This window comes from Pituophis catenifer, unplaced genomic scaffold (assembly GCF_029215685.1).
Source record: "Pituophis catenifer annectens isolate HBS135680 unplaced genomic scaffold, rPitCat1.0.hap2 SCAF_7, whole genome shotgun sequence".
Classification (NCBI taxonomy): domain Eukaryota; kingdom Metazoa; phylum Chordata; class Lepidosauria; order Squamata; family Colubridae; genus Pituophis; species Pituophis catenifer.
Window position 1 is genome coordinate 82,197,768 of NW_027256887.1, and position 21,249 is coordinate 82,219,016.

A 21,249-nucleotide genomic window follows, 5' to 3' on the forward strand; every position below is an offset into this window, starting at 1 on the left:
CGTTTAAAAATGGGAGGGCCAGCATTTTTTTTAATTTAGAGAGTCACGTTCCCTTCTGGCTTTCAGATCAGACCAAACTTTAAAGCAGAGGTCTTTAAACTTGGCCACTTTAAGACTTTTGGACTTCCACTCCCAGAATATGCTGGCTGGAGAATTCTGGGAGTTGAAGTCCACAAGTCTTAAAGCAGCCAAGTTTGAAGACCTCTGCTTTAAAGTTACACATTTTCTTGGCCCTTATAATTCCTCAGAACTGCTTTTCAGGTTTGGTGGCCATCTTCAGTCTAGTTTTTTAGTCTATGATAATTTTAAGAAACAGAACTAGAATGATTAATTTCCCACGTTTCTTTGAGGCTGTTCTTAGAAATCCCCTTTTCCCATATCTATTTTCTTCTCAGCAAACAACTTGAGTTCATTCTTAATACAGATACATCAAAATACAAAATTCTGATACGTCTATTGTATGAAATGAAGCCGTGGCAATGATGTGATAGCAGTGTTCCAATATTTGGGGGGACTCCCACAAAGAAGAAGGGGTCAGTCTATTCTCCAAAGCATCTTTGTCAGGAAGCAATGAATAGAAACGAATCAAGGAGAGAACCGATCTAGAAACAAGCAGAAATTTCCTGACAGTGAGAACAATTAACCAGTGGAACAATTTGCCTTCAGAAGTTATGGGTGCTCCATCATTGGAGGCTTTTAAGAAGATATTGGACAGCCATTTGTCTGAAATCGTACAGGGTTTCCTACTTGAACAGGAGGTTTGACTCCAAGGTTCCTTCCAATTCTGTTATTCTGAAATAAGGGCTGCCAATTTTTTTAAAAATGTAATTTTCTCTTGTTTTGTTCCCTTTTCTCTCCCCAGGCTGATGATCTTGTCATCAATCCAGCTACCACGTTAAAAGAGAAGCCGGACCCAAATGGCTTAGTATTTGGAACAGTTTTCACAGACAACATGCTCTTCATTGAATGGTCCTTCACATCTGGATGGGACATTCCTCAGATTAAGCCCTTGGAAAATCTCTCTGTGCACCCAGCCATCTCAGCACTGCATTATGCTGTAGAAGTGAGTACGGTGATAGAATGAAGAGAAACTTCATTCTTATCTTTTGTCATTAAATAAAAAAATAATAATCATCTGGTCTTTTATAAAAAAAAATGTGTTTCTTTTTTGTTTCAGGTCAGTGCAGAGTCTCCAAAAGTTAGTCTTTCCCAGCCTTCTCCAGCTGTGTTGGAGTTTAATTCCCCTCCATCACGACTGGCTAAGAATGATGGGAGTTGAACACATCTGGAGAACATCAGATTGGGAAAGAATGATTGATAGAGAGGGTGAGGAATGAACAGTTGAAGACAGTTCCTGAAGACAGTTTTGCTGATCTTCATCTTCTCTAGGAATAGGTAGATGAGGGGAAAAACTTGATGTCTTCCAATTTCCAATGTCCCTTGTTGGCTTCTCCTTACAGGTAGTAAGAAAATGCCAATGTAGTGTCACTCACCATTTTTCTTCTTAAAAAATGGCATTTGTTGGAGATACATCAGTCATGAGAACACATGTATCACATTTTAGCTTCTTCTGAGATGGTAGTAAGTAAGTATTGTTGATGGTTTAAGCATCACACTAAACTTTAGACATACATTTTTTTTTTGAATGAAGAAATACTGAGTTAAGCAACTATCACAATTTACAAATCACAGTCGCTGACTTTGCAAGACATATGAACGCCAAACCGATCCTCATCATGGTTTAGTATCATGTGTGAAACTGACCAAGAAATAGTTAAGGTTTATTCTCTAGTTTGTCAAATGGCCAAAGACACATTTGTGATGCTGTTTCTTCATTCACGACAGCTATTTAAGGCTGTTGTAGTTTATTATTATAACTGCCAATCAGTGGTGAGTTTCAAATTTTTTTACTACTGGTTCTGTGGGTGTGGCTTGGTGGGCGTGGTAGGGGAAGGATACTGTAAAATCTCCATTCCTACCCCACTCCAGGGGAAGGATACTGCAAAATCTTCATTTCCTCCCGATCAGCTGGGACTTGGGAGGCAGAGAATAGATGGGGGTGGGGCCAGTCAGAATGTTTACTACCGGTTCTCCGAACTACTCAAAATTTCTGCTACCGGTTCTCCAGAACTGGTCAGAACCTGCTGAAACCCACTTCTGCTGCCAATACAGTATATGGGGGATACAGATAGGGACAATTCTTAGAATTTATCACTTGCCCAAATGCAATTCTTCACAACTGTAATATCAGTGAAGACAACAAATAAAAAAGTTACAGCTAATCAAAAAAGCAGTAAATTCTGAGAACCATACTTTATCTTCCTTAATATACAAGAAGTCCTCAATCAATGACCATCCATTTAGTGACTCTTCAAAGTTATGACGGCACTGAAAAAAGTGACTTATGTTCAGCTCTTGCACTTATGATTGTTGTAGTAAATCTTAACCCCATTATTCATGATTGTGATCAGATGTTTCACACTAACCACACCACCTAAACCAGGAATGGCTGCTATTTTAAGTTTGTGGAAACTGGAACTGATAATTTGCAATAAGCCTTTCAAATTCTGGTTTCTGTACAAAAAGGTGCTTCTTTGTGTTCAGTTATTATAGGCTTTTCATTTAAGACCTGGTGGCTCAATGGGTAAGACGCTGAGCTTGTCGATCAGAAGGTCGGCAGTTCAGCAGTTCGAATCCCTAATGCCGCGTAACGGGGTGAGCTCCCGTTACTTGTCCCAGCTTCTGCCAACCTAGCAGTTCGAAAGCAGGTAAAAAATGCAAGTAGAAAAATAGGGACCACCTTTGGTGGGACGGTAACAGCGTTCCGTGCACCTTTGGCATTTAGTCATGCCAGCCACATGACCACGGAGACGTCTTCAGACAGCGTTGGGTCTTCGGCTTAGAAACAGATATGAGCACCGCCCCCTAGAGTCTAGGAACAACTAGCACATATATGCGGGGGAATCTTTACATTTACCTTTATGCCTTCATGAGTCTTTTTGGTTTTGTGTGTTGTGCAAAGACAGCTCCACTCTGTGATTTAAGGCCAATTGACACTTATACACCCAACATTTGCAAAACTGGAGTATTTAATGATGAATGGTACATTGCCAGCAGGAAAAAAAAATGTGTTTGCAATGTAGTGGAAGTGCTATCGTATCATGTGGGGTCATAATGGTTTGATTGCATACAAGGTATCATTCAATGCTTTGGATTCTGGAAAATCAAGACAAATTTTGAATGAGCTTTTGGCCAAGTAAACGTGCATGTGTCAGAAAGCAAATCACCCACCTGTACTGAAATGAATTGGTAACCGCCAGAAACCAGCGTGGCTACTGATCAAAGCTTTTAGGGCCCAAGGTTCCAGATCCTAGTCCAGTGATGGCTAACCTTTTTGCCGTAGCATGCCAAAAGTGAGGGGAGTGTGGGGCGGTCATGTGCGCGCGTGCCCACACCCATAATTCAATGCGCCCCGCCCCCCTGTGCATGCCCACGTGATCCTACCGAGCTCCCCCCGCTTTTGGCACGCAATGGCACGGTGAGCCCGGTAGGCCCATTTTTCGCCCTCCCCAGGCTCCAGAGGCTTTCTTGGAGCCTAGGGAGGGTGAAAACGGCCTTCCCCACCCCCCTGGAGGCCGGAAACAGTCTGTTTGCTGATTTCCGTTTGGACCTAGAAAGCCTCTGGAGCCTGGGGAGCAAAAAACAGGCCTTCCCTCCCCCGGAGGCCCTCCAGAGCCTGTTTCCCAATTTCCTGTGGGCCCGGAAGCTGAAAATCAGCTGAGCTAGGGCAACGCTCGCGTGCCCACCGATATGGCTCCGCATGCCACCTGTGGCACGCGTGCCATAGGTTCGCCATCTCTGTCCTAGTCCAAAAACATCAATGCAGGTTATATTCCATTTGTGTCAGAGCCTTAATCAAAGGCACGTTTTGGGTGCCAGAAAGTGAGGAGAAAACGTGTAGCAATTCTTTCAAACCCCTTTCTTTTTCGTCTCCCTCTTTTGCAGTGTTTGTAATGATAAAAACAAAACAAAACTGGATCTGAGTAATGAAACAAAATTTTGATTTCTGCCCTTCTAGTGTTTTTCAAAAGTGTTGGTGAGGAATCTAGACCTCAACCCTTCCCCACCCCCCACCCCTTTTTCTTTTTTGGGGGGGGGGGGAAGACTCCACTGAGATTTTTTTTTTCCATTCCTTTCTGTTTTGATTGATTGATTGATTTTAAGGTACAGGGAGTCCTTGACTTATGACGGTTCACTAAGTGACTGTTCGAAGTTACAACATTACTGAAAAGTGTGACTCACGACTGTTTTTCACCCTTACAACCGTTGCAGCATCCCCAGGGTCACGTGATCAAAATTTGGACCCTTGGCAACTGACTCGTATTTATGACGGTCGCAGTGTCCCGGGGTCATGTGTTCAACTTTTGCAACTTCAGTCAATGGGGAAGCCAGATTGATTTAATAGCTGTGTTACTAACTTAACAGGTGCCGTGGTTCACTTAACAACTGTGGCAAGAAAGGTTGTAAAAGGGGGCAAAGTTCACTCAACCACTGTCTCACTTAGCAATGTATTGTAAATTTGGGGCTCAATTGTGGTCGTAAGTCGAGGACTACCTGTATTTATCTCGCCTTCCAAAGGGCAGTGCGATGATATATTTTTTTTCAGTCTTTCTGGCTGAGGAGATTTAGATCAAGGGTGTCAAACTCAAGGCCCACAGGCCAGATCTGGCCCACAAGGTGCTTAAATCTGGCCCACAGGGCCACCCTGGAAACAGCAAAGGACTGGCCCACAGTGCCTCTGCCAGCGAAAACAGAACTCAGGAGGGCCTCGCATGGCCCTCCTGAGCTCCGTTTTCACTGGCAGGGTGGTCAGGCCACTATAGGCGCCCCCGACACGAGTGTCATGCCCACCCCGACCCCCCGAGGTCAAATACAACCCTGATGAGGCCTTCAATGAAATCGAGTTTGACACCCCTGATCTAGATGTGTTCACAAAGAGCAAAGGAACCACGCTAGAGTTTCAGGCATTCTCTCTCTCTTCTGAGTAGCGTTACTGCTGTTAAACTCGCGATCTGAAATCCTCGCTGCTAACAATGAATCTGCTCTTCTTTCTTTTTTTGTTTTGTTTTCGTTTTTGTTTCCTCATCTGCATATGTCCCCTGTTGTTTTCATTGTTTTGTTTACTTTTAAACCTCATTGCATCACGTTTTCCTCTAGCCGAGAGGAGTGACGGAAGCGAAACTGCTCCAAATGCTATGGCTCAATGAATACACAGTGGGTATAACGTGAGATGAAATGTTCCTTCTTTGTGATCTGTGACTCCTCGGATAACCTGGCCTCTGCCAGCTTTGTGGTTTGTCTAGTGGAGGCTTCCTCAGCTTGGGCACCCTCTGGAAAATAAGGCCTAGCACGATTTTTCAGGGTGCTCGTAATATAAACCCTACCCCCAAAATAAGCCCCAGTTAAGATTGTCAGCCAGAGGGATGCATTTTGTACCATATTCCCCCCCCCAAATAAGACCTAACCAGAAAATAAGCCCTAATGCGTCTTTAGGAGCAAAAATTAATATAAGACCCGGTCTTATTTTTGGGGAAACACGGTAGATTTTTCTCGATGGCCTATCCGATTCCGGGTGTTGAAGTCTAACCAGTGGTGGGATTCAAATAATTTAACAACCGGTTCTCTGCCCTAATGATTTCTTCCAACAACCAGTTCACCAAACTGCTCAGAAAGTTAACAACTGGTTCTCCCAAAGTGGTGCGAACTGGCTGAATCCCGCCACTAACCCCTGGAAGAGAATATTTGTAGCTCACTGTTGAACTGTGGTGTCCTTGGCTGCTTTCCGAGCTTGGCTGTTTTCTTTCAGACGTTTCATGACCTAACTCTGGATCATGGCACTGATGATGTCACTGCTGTTGGATAATGAAACATCTGCAAGAAAACAACAAAGCTCGGATCAAGGACACCACAGTTCAGCCCTGAGCTACAAATAATTCTCTCTCCGTCTGCAAGAGAACAATCAAGCTCAGAAAGCAGCAAGGATCCCAGGAAGTCTGCACAGCTGAGGGGTGGCCAGAGATTGGGAAAGACCGGTCTAGCTGGGCATTGTACTCACAAATCAGATACTTCTTCTAGTATTTGTTTCGTTGGTTACACTGTTTAATAAGACTTGACAGTACTGTAACATTCCTAAAATTGATGAGTCTGCTTACAAATAGAGATCCTGCGGTTGTTGTTGTTTTTTATTTATTTATTTTTATATGCCGCCCTTCCCTGGAGACTCAGGGCAGCTTACAATGCGTTAAGCAATAGCCTTCACACTTTTGTATATTTTATACAAAGTCGGCTTATTGCCCCCACAAACCGGGTCCTCATTTTACCCACCTTAGAAAGGATGGAAGGCTGAGTCTACCTGAGTCAGGTTTGACAGCCTGAAGCAGCAGCTGTCCACAAACCTCTGAAAGTCAGGCTCTTGACCAAGTTAAATAGTTTGAGATTGCCACTGAGTTGACGTTACCTGAACAGTTGAAATACAGAGAGCCAATGTAGGGTTTGGGCTAAATATGGAAGATTCAGATTCTGATCCATCATTAGACCAAAAAATAGGAGGAGGAAAATATTGTGTAGGCCACACTGAATGTCTAAATTAAAAGAGAGACAGGAGTTTAACAAAGAGACAATAACATAAGTAGCGACAATTGCACATGCCATTCATAAATCGCTCTCACTGCATTCAGTGGAATGTATTTTCAGAGAAGTGGGAATGAAATGGGAACCTAAGAGGAATCCTATTCAAGTAATGCCACAAAGAAGAGGGAGTCAAGCTATTCTCCAAAGCACCTGAGAGTAGGACAAGAAGCAATGGGTGGAAACTAATAAAGGAGAGAAACAACCTAGAACTAAGGAGAAATTTCCTGACAGTTAGAACAATTAATCAGTGGAACAACTTGCCTCCAGAAGTTGTGAATGCTCCAACACTGGAAGTTTTTAAGAAGATGTTGGATAACCATTTGTCTGAAGCGGTGTAGGGTTTTCTGCCTAAGCAGGGGGTTGGACTAGAAGACCTCCAAGGTCCCTTCCAACTCTGTTATTTTATTGTATTCTAATAAAGAGGATTAGTTGAAATTAGGGGCAAGACAGCCAGGAATGTATTTGGGGCCCTTTCTCAGGACATGTTGATGGTCCACATCCTCCAAATTATGGAAGTTCAGCCTTTTTTTGGAAAGTTTATGGAGACCTAAGTTAGAGGCTGTTCATAGGCCTTATTTAGCCTATCGCTATCTGAGAGACCATAACAATACTTTTTTAAAATAATAGGTTATTCATATTCTCAGGGTTGTTGTTTTTTTTAAAAAAACTATTACCCTTTCAATATAAAAAGATTTTCAAAATAATACAAGGTTTTCCAAAGTAAGAGGAAAAAGCAGATTTCAAAAGCATTATTTTTTGGGGGGGAAAAATCAAATTATTCAGACATGGTAAGAAAGTTATCCATTAAAAGTATGTAAAAAATAAAGTCATCATCGACCATAGCTAAAATCATGGAATCGGAAAGGACAATTGAGATTACCAAGTTACTGCAATCTCTCTGATATATTCTGATATCACGAAGGTTTTCTGATACCTTGAAGTGTCAATATCACTTTATACCACACCAGTGAGACCACACTTGGAATATTTTTATAATTCCGGTCATCGGGATACAAAAAGGAGGCAGAGAGACTCTAGAAAGTGTACAGAGAAGAGCAACAAAGATGATTAAGGGTCTGGAAGCTAAATCACCTCAGGAATGGTTGAGGGATCTAGGTATGCCTAGCCCTGGCCTATCAAAGAAAAGGACTAGAGGTGATATGATAGCTGTCTTCCAGTACTTGAGGGGCTGTCACAGAGAAGGGTGTGTTGACTTATTCTCCAAAATACCTGAAGGCAGGACAAGAAGTAATGGGAGGAAGCTTGTTCCAACCTAGAAGTAAGGAGAATTTTTTTTGACAGTGAGAACAATTAATAAATGGAATAGCTTGCCTCCTGCAGCTGTGGGTGGTCTATCACGGGAGGTTTTCAGGAATAGACTGGACAACCATTTGACAGCCATTTGGTATTCACTTACTTTCCCTATCGGTTCACAAATGTGAGCATGCACACGTCCACGCATGTGCCTGGCCTTCCACACATGTGCTTTGCTGGTGCGCATGCTTTCCACGCGCCCAGCCTAAAAAACATGCCTAAATAGGATGGCATAGAGCCAAGGTGGGAAGTGGGGGGCACTTGTGATTTCTGCTACCGGTTCAAGCAAATCGGTCTAAACCGGCTGAAAACCATCTCTGTATAAGGTCTCCTGCCTTGAAGAGGGGGCTAGATTAGAAGACTTCCGAGGTCCCTCCAGCCCTATGATTTTATGTTCCGCGTTCTGATAGATGCCCATCTGCTCGAATACAATCAATAAAGGAATATTGAACACGATCACTAAAGGGGGTATTCCTTACCGCCTTCGATGATTAGTTCCATTGTTAGATGTTGTCTTCTTGTAACTTAAAACCGTTTATTCTGTGCATTGAACTCTACCAGGATCCAAGAAAGAATCTTACCCTCACACCTTCAGGTACTTAAAAAGAGTTTTCATATACTTTATTTATCATCTTTTCTCAAGTTTAAATTTACTCAATTTTCTCTATCTCTCACTTTAACTATTGTTTTCCAGTCTTTTAATTATCCTCCTTGCCGTTGTCTGCACAAATTCCAGGTTTCTATGAAACTTTATTCAAGGGTACCCAGAAATAGACTTTTTTTAAAAAAAAAAAAATTATATGCCACCCGTCTCCAGAAACTGAGGGCAGCTTACAATGCGTTAAGCAATAGCCTTCATACTTTTGTATATTTTATACAAAGTCAGCTTATTGCCCCCACAAACCGGGTCCTCATTTTACCCACCTTAGAAAGGATGGAAGGCTGAGTCGACCTTGAGTCTGGTGAGAATTGAACTTGCAGTAATTGCAGGCAGCTGGATATTAAATGCTGCCTTAGTAGGAGGCATTAGCCTCCTACGCCACTCAGGCTCCTTTTACAGATGGGTGCACTGGACTATACTGAACAAGTTTTTTGTCAAGACAGTTTCCCCCATCCAGTCCTTATGCATTTGATTTCTTTCTCCCAAAAGAAGCAATTGGCGATTTCTCTATTCAGTGTCATTCTGTTAGCTTCAATCCATTTTTTTCACTTATTAAGATCATCCACATTTTTTTTCTTTTAACGATCCTTTAATCTCTTGCATCGCTGTTGGGGCGACTGGGTGAAGCTGAGTGTTTACTGATTGAATGCCCTTCCTGATGCCTACCCAGAGTTCACAGCAGATAATTACTCATTGCATCCAGAGAGAGAAATAGCTGCCTCGACCTAGGATCGAACTCACAATCTCCTGATTGTGAGGAGGCTACTCCAGCTCTACTCTATGCACTGCCCTATTAAGATTATCTACATAATTACTTAAAATAATAGAGTGGTTCTGCATTCTTAATAATAATAATAAATAATAAATAAATAATCATCATAATCATCATAATAATTAATAAATAAATGATCATCATCATCATAATAACTTGGACAACCGAGGAAAATTGAGATGCTACTCTGAACATCATATATTTTAAGAAGATACTTGTTTGATACCTAGGATGCTAGCAGCAACCCGTATCAACCATTAGTACCAGTCAATCGTATTTGTGACACATCAATTGACTGAGTTTCATGTTTAATGAATAAAAGAGATAATTAATAATAGAGTTGTTCCGCACAATTAGAACTGCAGAAAAAACAATGGCTACCAACCTGCCTTCCATCGTGGATCTGTATACTGCACGAGTCAAAAAGAGGGCTGTGAAAATATCTACAGACCCCTCACATCCTGGACATAAATTGTTTCAACTTCTACACTATAGGGCATTGCACACCAGAACAACTAGACACAAGGACAGTTTTTCCCTGAATGCCATCTCTCTGCTAAACAACTAATTCCCACAATACTATTAAATTATTTACTAAGACTGTATTACTATTATTCTTCTCATCCTTCCTAGTACCTATCTTTTCCCACTTACGACTATAACCATGTTGCTTGTATCTTTACAATTTATATTGTTTTATTTGTTTCCAAGTACAATTTGATTGCTTATTAGTAACCTATGACTATCACTAAGTGTTGTATCTTATGATTCTTGATGAATGTATTTTATTTTTCTTTATGTACCCTGAGAGCATATGCACCAAAGACAAATTCCTTGTGTGTCCAATCACACCTATTCTATTCTATTCTATTCTATTCTATTCTATTCTATTCTATTCTATTCTATTCTATTCTATTCTATTCTATTCTATTCTATTCTATTCTATTCTATTCCATTCCATTCCATTCCATTCTTCTATTCTATTCTATTCACTGGTCTACTGGCTTTCAGCAAAACTCAAAATAACCAGACACTCTATTGATTCACAAGGCCAGACTATCAATCTTACTTAGTCTGAGTGAGGACACAGAGTTCCTGTAGTAAACTGAATTCATTGAACCAAACAAAAATGCAATCAAAGTGAAGCAAAAGTTCAAGGATTCCAGAAAACTAATTGAACCAGTCCGAAGGCCTCTCAAAAAAAGGCTTTTCCCCCAACCCTTAGCTGCAATTAAGTAAGGACTTACAGTAGATACAAACTCTGCTTTATCCAAAGGGAGTCTTGTTCTTTCAGTATTTATTGAAAGTTGGTGGAACTCTAGCTAGCTAAGCAGTCTGGTATCCAGTTCAAATCCTTTGGGAATGGGGGCTATAATAGTATTACCTGAAGTAGCTTTGCAGTGGTGAGGGCTTTGGCCTTCTGTGGTAGTCCTGCTAGTAGAACTGAACCAGAACATGTCTTCTTCTGCCTCAACCAAGGAGAAATCATTGTCTATTTATTTATTTATTATTTTATTTATTAATTTTATTTCTATACCGCCCTTCTCCCGAAGGACTCAGGGCGGTGTACAGCCTAATTAAAAACACAAAGACAGACAAAATTTAAAAATAATTAAAATTATTAAATAATAGGCCCAATTTATAAAACCCCAAATTTAAAATCCCATTTAAAACCAATTAAAATCTTTATATTGATAGCCCAGCCTGGCGGAACAACATGGTTTTGAGGGCACAGCGAAATACACGGAGATCAGAGATTTTGCGAATTTCTGGGGGGAGTTCATTCCAAAGGGCAGGGGCTCCCACAGAGAAGGCCCTCCCCCTGGGTGTCGCCAGCCGACATAATTTGGCCGATGGCACCCTGAGGAGACCCTCTCTGTGGGAGCGAACTGGCCGGTGGGAGGCCACTGGTGGCAGAAGACGGTCTCGAAGGTACCCAGGTCCAGTGCTAGGACAGGGGTCAGCAACTTTAAACATTCAAAGAGCCATTTGGACCTGTTTCCTACAGAAAAGGAAACACCAGGAGCCACAAAACCCTTCCCGTGCCTGACTATTTCTTGAGTGGCCACAAAATTAGCATATGTAGTTGAATTAAATGTTCTGTTTTCTTCTCTTGGATTTATCCATGGTTGGCCTACTGGGGTTGAGAAGCTCAATAAATCGCGTGCCGGCGGGTGTCGCACCTTGGTGGTTGTAATGCATATTTTGAGTGACAGGGAGCTACAACAGAGGGGTGAAAGAGCCACATGCGGCTCCAGAGCCACAGGTTGCTGACCCCTGGTCTAGGACAACACACCTGGATCCTTGTTCTGGATTGATGAGAAACCTTGAGTCATGTCAAAAGAGCCTTGGTAGTACAGGGGTTTAAGGCACCCTGTTATTAAGCTGGTTATTAAGACCAGCTGCCTGCAATTACTGCAGGGTTCGAATCTCGCCAAGGCTCAAGGTTGACTCAGCCTTCCATCCTTTCTAAGGTAGGTTAAATGAGGACCCAGTTTGTGGGGGCAATAAGCTGACTTTGTATAAATATACAAAAGGATGAAGGCTATTGCTTAACGCATTGTAAGCCGCCCTGAGTCTTCGGAGAAGGGCGGCATATAAATCAAATTAAAAAAAAATATATGAGTGATTCTCAAGTAGTTTTCAAACAAGCTTTGGATATTTATACATGTAGATTGGCTGCCCAGAGTCACTTGGCCTAAACTGAATAAATAAGTGAATAAATAAAAATAAATTATTGAGTTCAATGGCTTACAGTAGGAATTAGTAACGTCCACAATTTGTTCATCCATGAATGATAGTCTTTGCTTTACATTGCGCTAACAATAATAGTCACCTGGCATACAGCTTGACTCAAGGAAGTTGACAATTTTTAGACATTGTAAGGGAATCCCTATTATTGGCTCTGCCACCCCCATTTCTAAACCTAAGGTGATTTTTTTTTTTAGTACATTCAATATGGGTGTGGTGGTCTTTGGGATTAAAATTTGATTGGAAAATTTTAAACTGGGATTTAAACCTTTCCTGTGGACACATCGGTTGATTCTCCTTTTCCCCTTGGCTGAGTCTCCTTTGAGGAAAGCTTAATTTGGGATGATTTTATGGGTATTCCTATGCAATTTTCTCCTCAAAAGAACAGAATTGATTTGGCTTTCTTCTTCTTTTGCCTTGTGATTTCTTCAGAACAGAACAGAGTTGGAAGGACCTTGGAGGTCTTCTAGTCCAACCCCCTGCTCAAGCAGGAGACCGTGATGGCGAACCTATGGCACGCGCGCCACAGGTGGCACACGTAGCCATATAAGTAGGCATGCTAGCTAGACTGCTAGAGAGGCTCTGGAGGCTGGGAACAGGAAAAAAATGTCACTTCCTGTCCAACCGGAAGTTGGGAAACGGGCCGTTTCAGGCCTCTGGAGGGCCTCTGAGGGGATGGGGAAGGCTGTTTTCGCCCTCCCCAGATGCATAGAGAGGATCTGGAGCCAGGTGAGAAAGAAAAACGGGCCTACCGGGCCATCGCGTGCCAGGAGCGGGGGGGGGGAGAGGGGGTCACATGTGTATGCATGGGGCGGGGTGCATAGAATTATGGGTGTCAGCACACACGCGCATGAATCTCCCCCGCCCCCCCCTCCTGGCACACGATGGCAAAACGGTTAGCCATCACTGCCCTATATCAGGGGTCTCCAACCTTGGCAACTTTAAGACTTGTGGACTTCAACTCCCAGAATTCCTCAGCCAGCAAAACTGGCTGAGGAATTCTGGCAGTTGAAGTCCACAAGTCTTAAAGTTGCCAAGGTTGGAGACCCCTGCCCTATATCATTTTAGACAAATGGCCATCCAGCCTCTTCTTAAAAACCTCTAGTGATGGAGCACCAACAACTTCTGAAGGCAAGCTATTCCACTGGTTAGATTGTTTTTACTGCCAGGCAATTTCTCCTTAGTTCTAGGTGCGATCTCTCCTTACTTTGCTTCCATCCACTGCTTCTTTAATTGCCTTCTCGTCCTTTGGAAAATAGTCTGACTCTGTCCTCTTTGTGGCAGCCCCTCAAATATTGGGAAGACTGCTATCATGTCACCCCTAGCCCTTCTTTTCACTAGACTAGACATACTCAATTTCTTCATATGTTTTAGCCTCCAGCCCATAATCATCCTTGTTGCTCTTCTCTGCACTCTTTCCAAAGTCTCAACATCCTTTATATATTGTGGGGACCAAAATTGGATGCAGTATTCCAAGTGTGGCCTTACCTAGCTAGAGCCAGACTTCTACCAAATGATAATAACACTTCTTTCGTTGCTTTCCCTTTCCCTACTAAAAAGCAGGTGTTTTTATCAACACAGGTTTTGAAAATAGTTCCCATTCGCCCAGGAATAGGCCAAGAGACTGCAACCGATGCCTTTTTTTCTTGAGGAACAGTTTTATGTTTTGTTGCTCATCAAACTTCGAAGCAGATTTCACTAATAGCTAGTAATAGTTCTATGGCATCTTCCATCAACTATGAACCATATAGAACCAGCGGCTATAGAATTCCAGAGAACTGTTTAGGAATCAATCAGAAAAGACATTTGTTGCCAGTGGCATCAAGTTAGACACAGGAGCAATTCTTTTTTTCAGTAGGAAGATCCAGCTGCTTGAAGTGATACTCATACCCTGTTTCCCCGAAAATAAGACCCAACAGGAAAATAAGTCCTAGCATGATTTTTTCAGGATGCTCGTAATATAAGCCCTACCCCCAAAATAAGCCCCAGTTAAGATTGTCAGCCAGATGGATGCATTTAGTACAGCATTCCCCCCAAAATGGAAGCTCTCAGGAGCCTGACTGGCGTAGGAGGCTAATGCCTCCTACTAAGGCAGCATTTAACATCCAGCTGCCTGCAATTACTGCGAGTTCAATTCTCACCAGGCTCAAGGTCGACTCAGCCTTTCTAAGGTGGGTAAAATGAGGACCCGGTTTGTGGGGGCAATAAGCTGACTTTGTATAAAATATACAAAAGTATGAAGGCTATAGCTTAACACATTGTAAGCCGCCCTGAGTCTCCGGAGAAGGGCGGCATAAATAAAAAATAAATAAATAAAAAATAAATAAATAAATAAATAAATAAATAAATAAATAAATAAATAAGACCTAACCAGAAAATAAGCCCTAATGCGTCTTTTGGAACAAAAATTAATATAAGACCTGGTCTTATTTTCAGGGAAACACGATACTTTTTGGTTCAGGACTTGAAGAACCTAACTTTCACGTACAAGTAAATTAATTTTCTGGCTCTCATGAATTCAAGGATAGATTTGAAACTGATAGCCCCTGTCCCCTGCCTCAAGGTCAAGACTTTATTGTTATTTTAATATTGAGATGTTTTAAAACCATTAGCAATTTCCTAATTAATAGCAATAGCAATGGCACTTATATACCGCTTCACAGTGCTTTACAGCCCTCTCTAAGTGGTTTACAGTGTCAGCATATTTCCCCCAACAATCTGGATCCTCATTTTACCGACCTCGGAAGGATGGAAGGCTGAGTCAACCTTGAGCTGGTGAAAATCAAACTGCCAATTGCTGGCAGCCAGCAGTCAGCAGAAATAGCCTGCAGTACTGCACTCTAACCACTGTGCCACCACGGCTCTTTAAATAAACAAAGCAGTGGTGAAATCCAATTTTTTTTACTACTAGTTCTGTGGGCGTGGCTTGGTGAGCATAGTATGGCTTGGTGGGCGTGGCAGGGGAAGGATACTGCAAAATCTCCATTCCCACCCCACTCCAGGGGAAGGTTATTGCAAAATCTCCATTCCCTCCCCATTCCTGGGGGAAAGATACTGCAAAATCCCCATTCCCTCCCCACTCCAGAGGAAGGATACGGCAAAATCCCCATTCCCTCCCCACTCCTGGGGGAAGGATATTGCAAAATCCCCATTCTCTCCCCACTCTGGGGCCAGCCAGAGGTAGTATTTGCTGGTTCTCCGAACTACTCAAAATTTCCGCTACCGGTTCTCCAGAACCTGTCAGAACCTGCTGGATTTCACCCCGGTTCTAAGCATACTGAGCTGTAGACATCCATTTCAACCATGGGAAAAATTTTAATGTTGAGATATGTGATCACACAATATAGTTGCCATGTGGGGAAGAGTCTAGACATTCGCATGATGGCACCATTATCTTTTCACCTCTTTATCTGACTTGGTCAATAACGTTTGTCAAATGACTGGATTGATTTGGGGCAGATTAGGTAGAAAAGTTTTGAGTGTGTTCACTAGTGGGGCATCGTGATTTAGTTACATCTTGGCCAATCTGCTTCACATTCATTTTAAATTTACCATGAACAATTAAAAGTAACTTTTGACTAGTTAAGCAGCTAGGTAAGTAATCAGTCACTATCCTAATAGGAAATTAAACAGGACGTTTAGGATAGGGAGCCCCGTGTGCTGAGATGTTTAGTGGCTTTATAAGAACATACAGATCAATAGTTCTTCCAATAAATAAGATAATGAGATAGCTAATTAATACTTGTATAGCAATGTGTGTTAATATGTATTTTTTTATTTTTTATTTTATTTCGAATTTATATACCGCACCTTCTCCCGAGGGACTCAGGGCGGTGTACAGCCAGATAAAAACATACAATACAAACATTAAAAACGATTAAAAGGATATATATTAATTTGGGCCCAATTTAAGATAACAAACCAATTAAAAATATTTAAAAATATTTTTAAAAATATGTTAAGCCAGCCCGGCTTGCTGAAAAAAGAAAGTTTTAAGGGCACGGCAGAAGGCATCGAGGTCTTGGATTCTCCTTATCTCTGGGGGCAGCTGATTCCAGAGGGTAGGTGCCCCACAGAGAAGGCCCTCCCCCTGGGGGTCACCAGCCACATTGTTTGGCTGATGGCACCCCGAGGAGGCCCTCTCTGTGGGAGCGCACGGGTCGGTGGGAGGTCATCGGTAGCAGCAGGCGGTCTCGAAGATAACTAGGTCTTATGCCATGGAGCACTTTAAAGGTGGTAACCAACACCTTTAATATGCAAAGAGTAAATGGCTTCTATCTACAACTCATTTAAGCAGCTGCATCTACTTCCATAAATGCCACGAGGCTCCCATGTCTAGAATAGACGCAGCTGCTTTAATGACATTTGAGTTCATATTCAGTTCAATTTCATGAGCCACCCGGAGTCACTTGCTAAGATGGGAGGCTCTAGAAATCAAATAAGTAAATATTCCCTTGCCCTCCAAATGATCTCTTCCTATTTAGCACATCTGGAGTCACGTAGAAATTTTCCACCTGTCATTTGAAGTGAAATAAAACAATGGGCTTTCAGCTTGTTTTAAACGGACACAGTGATTTCTGTAATGTTTTGAAAGAACGAGCATTTATTTTAACAGTTTGCTTATTATTGAGTGCGTTGGGCTGAAGGTGTAGGTGTCATTCCCAACTGTTCTCTTCTGCTTCCTTTAGCTGTTCGAAGGCATGAAGGCGTATCGAGGCGTGGATGGCAAAATACGTTTGTTCCGACCAAGACTCAACATGGAGAGGATGTTACGGTCAGCTGCGCGAGCAACTTTGCCGGTGCGTAAATGCAAACATCTGGTTTTGTTCTTTGACTAAAGTAGGTTGAAATGAGAAGATGTTGGTCCTTTGTAATCAGGCATTTCTTTTTCTACCTTATTCTCAAGATGGTTGTTGCAGTTGCGATTTCTCTTGGTAATGTTTTGTGTGTGTCTGTGTGTGTGTGTGTGTGTGTGTGTGCTGATTTGATTGTGGAAAATGCCACTGCTGATGTTGCTATATTTTATTCCATCGCTTTCCATCGCTTTGACGCCTGCTATCCACACTTAGAAGGGACGCAGTGGCTCGGTGGCTAAGACGCTGAGCTTGTTGATTGAAAGGTCGGCAGTTCAGCGGTTCGAATCCCTAGTGCCGCGTAACTGGGTGAGCTCCCGTTACTTGTCCCAGCTTCTGCCAACCTAGCAGTTCGAAAGCACGTAAAAAATGCAAGTAGAAAAATAGGGACCATCTTTGGTGGGAAGGTAACAGCATTCCGTGCGCCTTTGGCATTGAGTCATGCCGGCCACATGACCACGGAGAGGTCTTCAGACAGCACTGGCTCTTCGGCTTTGAAACGGAGATGAGCACTGCCCCCTAGAGTCAGGAACGACTAGCACATATGTGCAAGGGGAACCTTTACCTTTATCCACACTTTTCTCCAAGAAGCTTAATTTTTTTTTAAAGAAAAAAGGGGGCCACTGTTGGAGGAAGTCTTGAGTACCAATAAAGGAGAGTATTTGTAGCTCAAGGTTGAAATGAGTGGTCCTTGGTGCTCTTTGAGCTTGCTTGTTTTCTTGCAGATGTTTCATTATGTTTCATTCACCGATGATGTTACCTACTTTGGGTAATGAAACATCTGTAAGAAAACAAGCAAACTCAGAGAGCAGCAAGGAAGTCTTGAGTGGCATCTGCCTTTAGGAATTATCCTGAAATACGGGAAACTCTGAAGACAACAGACTGCTGGAAAGATGATTGTGGAAGAAAAGGGAGAACGTGTATACATCCTCCTCAGTCCCTTCATTCTTGAGTTCATGTTTCATCCATGAGAATGTAATTGAAGTTACCTTCAAGTAGTGTCTACTACCACCCCTGTTTTCTCACCACTGCCAGAAGGAAAAATACTTCCCAACTACACCCTTCTGTGATGATCATTTTGAAACCTGTTTCACAGCTGTGATAAAGCTACTTAAACCAACTCATTTCTTGGGTGGCTACAGCCATAAATTTATTTAGCACTGTAGCCATGGGGGCGCAGTGGTTAGAATGCAGTATTGCAGGCTAACTCTGCTGACTGCCAGCAGTTCGATACTGACCATCTCAAGGTTGACTCATCCTTTCATCCTTCCAAGGTCAGTAAAATGAGGACCCAGATTGTTGGGGGCAATGTGCTGACTCGGTAAACAGTTTAGAGAGGACTGTAAAGCACTGTGGAACGGTATATACCGTATTTTTCGGACTATAAGGCACACCTGACTATAAGACGCACCTAAATTTAGAAGAGGGAAAACAACAACAAAAAAAAGTTTTTGGCCTCTGGGTGCCCCATTTTCAGGCCTTTTTTTGGGCCTTCTTTGGGCCTTTTCCAGGCTTTTTTTGGCCCGTTTTCAGGACTTTTTTCGGCCTGTTTTTGAAGCTTTTTTCAGCCTGTTTTTGAGGCTTTTTTCCGCCCCCTTTTGAGGCTTTTTTCAGTCCATTTTTGAGGCTTTTTTCAGCCCATTTTAAAGGCTTTTTTCGGCCCGTTTTTGAGCCCTTTTTCAGTCCATTTTTGAGCCTTTGTTCAGTCCATTTTTGAACCTTTTTTCAGCCCATTTTGGGGCTTTTTTTCAGCCTGGTTTTGAGGCTTTTTTCAGCCCATTTTTTTCAAAAAAGAAATGGGCCCAAAAAGCCTCAAAAATGGGCCCAAAAAAAGCCTCAAAAATGGGCTGAAAAAAGCTCCAAAAACAAGCCCCAAAAAAGGCCCAAAAATGGGGTGTTCAGAGGCCAAAAAACAGCTAGCGGGCTTTAGCAATATTCTGTCTATAAGACGCACAGACATTTTCACCTCCTTTTGGGAGGCAAAAAAGTGTGTCTTATAGTCCGCAAAAAATAAGTCTAAGTGCTTTAGGGGTATAGCTTGTTGCACACTAATAGCAGATGGGTAGACATCCTGGAACAGCCCTACCTTTGAACAACCAATCTAAACAGAGGTTCTTATTCGGGTGTTTCAACCAAGATTGTTTCTAAGCGTTGCCTCCTTCTCTTTCTACCTGCAGGGTTTTGACAAAGAAGAACTTCTGCAGTGTATCCAGAAACTGGTGGAAGTTGAGAAGGAGTGGGTACCCTATTCAACCTCTGCTAGCTTGTATATCCGCCCTACTTTAATTGGGACAGAGGTGGGGAGAAAATACACTTTTTTTTTGTTCCTTCTTTCCTTCATTCCTTCTCAACAACCCCAATGGCAAACCACAACCACACAAAAACAGTGATGTCAGGTCAAGCCAATGCTTATTACAGTCAAAGACCAGAGCAAGTTAAAAACACTCAAGGAACATCCAATTAAAAAAAATCTAGACTAAAATAATAAATAACCATTACTTCTATATTAAAAATCACAGTTTGGCACCCAATCTATCGGTTGCACAAAACGAACAAAACACAACATAATATACCATAATATCAATCCTTAAACTGTGAGGCCCGTAGTCATTAAATACTAAAGTGCAAGAAAGTGATTAATGCAAAAGGGTTTGCTGCATTAATTGGGTAAAATATCTATGATGCAGAGGTGGGTTTCAGCAGGTTCTGACCAGTTCTGGAGAACCGGTAGCGGAAATTTTGAGTAGTTCAGAGAACCGGTAGTAAAAATTCTGACTGGCCCCGCCCCCATCTATTTTCTGTCTCCCAAGTCCCAGCTGATCGGGAAGAAATGGGGATTTTGCAGTAATCTTCTCCTGGAGTGGGTGGGAATGGAGATTTTACAGTATCCTTCCCCTGGAGTGGGGTGGGAATGGAGATTTTACAGTATCCTTCCCCTACCACGTCCACCACACCACGCCCAACAAGCCATGCCACGCCCAACAAACCACACCCACAGAACCGGTAGTAAAAATTTTTGAAACCCACCACTGCTATGGTGGATTAATTGCCTGTTTCCAACGAATCCCCAGCACTGCAGCGCAAAATCTATCCACCTTGTGCTGACATTGTGATGTCCACAACATCTCACTTTTATGTGCTCACGTCCCAGTGTCTGATGCAAGGATGTAAGGGCAGTATTATGCGTGTTTTCTCTCTTCTCGAGCCCCATTCTGGTCTTACCTGGCATCTTCTGTGAACTTTGCCATTGTGTCATTGCTTTCTGGGAGCCAGAGAATACAGGTAGTCCTCAATTTACAACCATTCTACCATATGAGCCGCAGTGGTGCAGTGGTTAGAGTGCAGTACTGCAGGCTACTTCTGCTGACTGCAATTTGGCAGTTCGAATCTCGCCAGGCTCAAGGTTGACTCAGCCTTCCATCCTTCCGAGGTGGGTAAAATGAGGACCCAGATTGTTGGGGGCAATAGGCTGACTCTGTAAACCACTTAGAGAGGGATGTAAAGTACTATGAAATGGTATATAAATCCACACTGAAAAAAGTGACTTACGAGCAATCCTTGCATCGATGTCCACTACAGGATGCCCACATGATTAAAATTCAGGTGCTTGGCAACTGGCATGTGTTTATAACAGTTGCAGTGTAATGGGGGTCATGCCATTGCCGTTTGCGAACTCTCCAGTTGGCTTCCAACAAGTATTGTCAGTGAGGAAGCCACATTCACTTTACAACAACGTGACTCATTTAACAAATGCAGTGCTTCGCTTAACATTTGTTCCAAGAAAGGTCTTAAAATTGGGTGCGACTCACTTTTAACAACTGGCTTGTTTAGCAATGGAAATTCTGCTCCCGATTGGGGTTGTAAGCCGAGGACTGCCTGCACGAAGTTTATTTAAGCTTTCTAACATTTTTTTCTCTTCTGCTTGGAGTAGAACTGAGATTCTTGTGGCAGTGAGTGACCCCTTCTTTGGGTTTAGGAGATCTCATTCCACGGGAATTTATCTAGTGTTTCCTTAGGGACAGGCGAGGAAAATAAAAAGAAATAAGGATTGCTTTGCTTTTCCTAGGCAATCTTTGCAAAAGTGAAAAAAAAAACCAAGAATTTACTGCTGTTATGGTTGACAATAGTTCCACCTAGTGGCAATCTTTTATCAGTTCATTACACACATTGAAATTTTACCCTCCTTTTTCTCCTAAACGAGGGGTCGG

General features: G+C 42.4%; 1 protein-coding gene across 5 annotated transcripts in view; it reads left to right on the forward strand.

Annotated features, from left to right (window-relative positions):
- Positions 1-937: 937 nt before the first annotated feature.
- The window catches only part of BCAT1 (branched chain amino acid transaminase 1), a 38,958-nt gene continuing 18,646 nt past the window's right edge, over positions 938-21,249 (forward strand). Inside the window, exons 1-4 of one of the 5 annotated variants that reach the window (XM_070946733.1) lie at positions 938-1,063; positions 5,218-5,274; positions 16,877-16,987; positions 19,219-19,338. In XM_070946733.1, coding sequence (XP_070802834.1) covers positions 953-1,063; positions 5,218-5,274; positions 16,877-16,987; positions 19,219-19,338 — 399 coding nt within the window. In that variant the 5' untranslated portion in view covers positions 938-952. The remainder of the gene's footprint in view (positions 1,064-5,217; positions 5,275-16,876; positions 16,988-19,218; positions 19,339-21,249) is intronic. The other 4 variants (XM_070946728.1, XM_070946729.1, XM_070946731.1 and 1 more) reach the window with 4 other exon arrangements.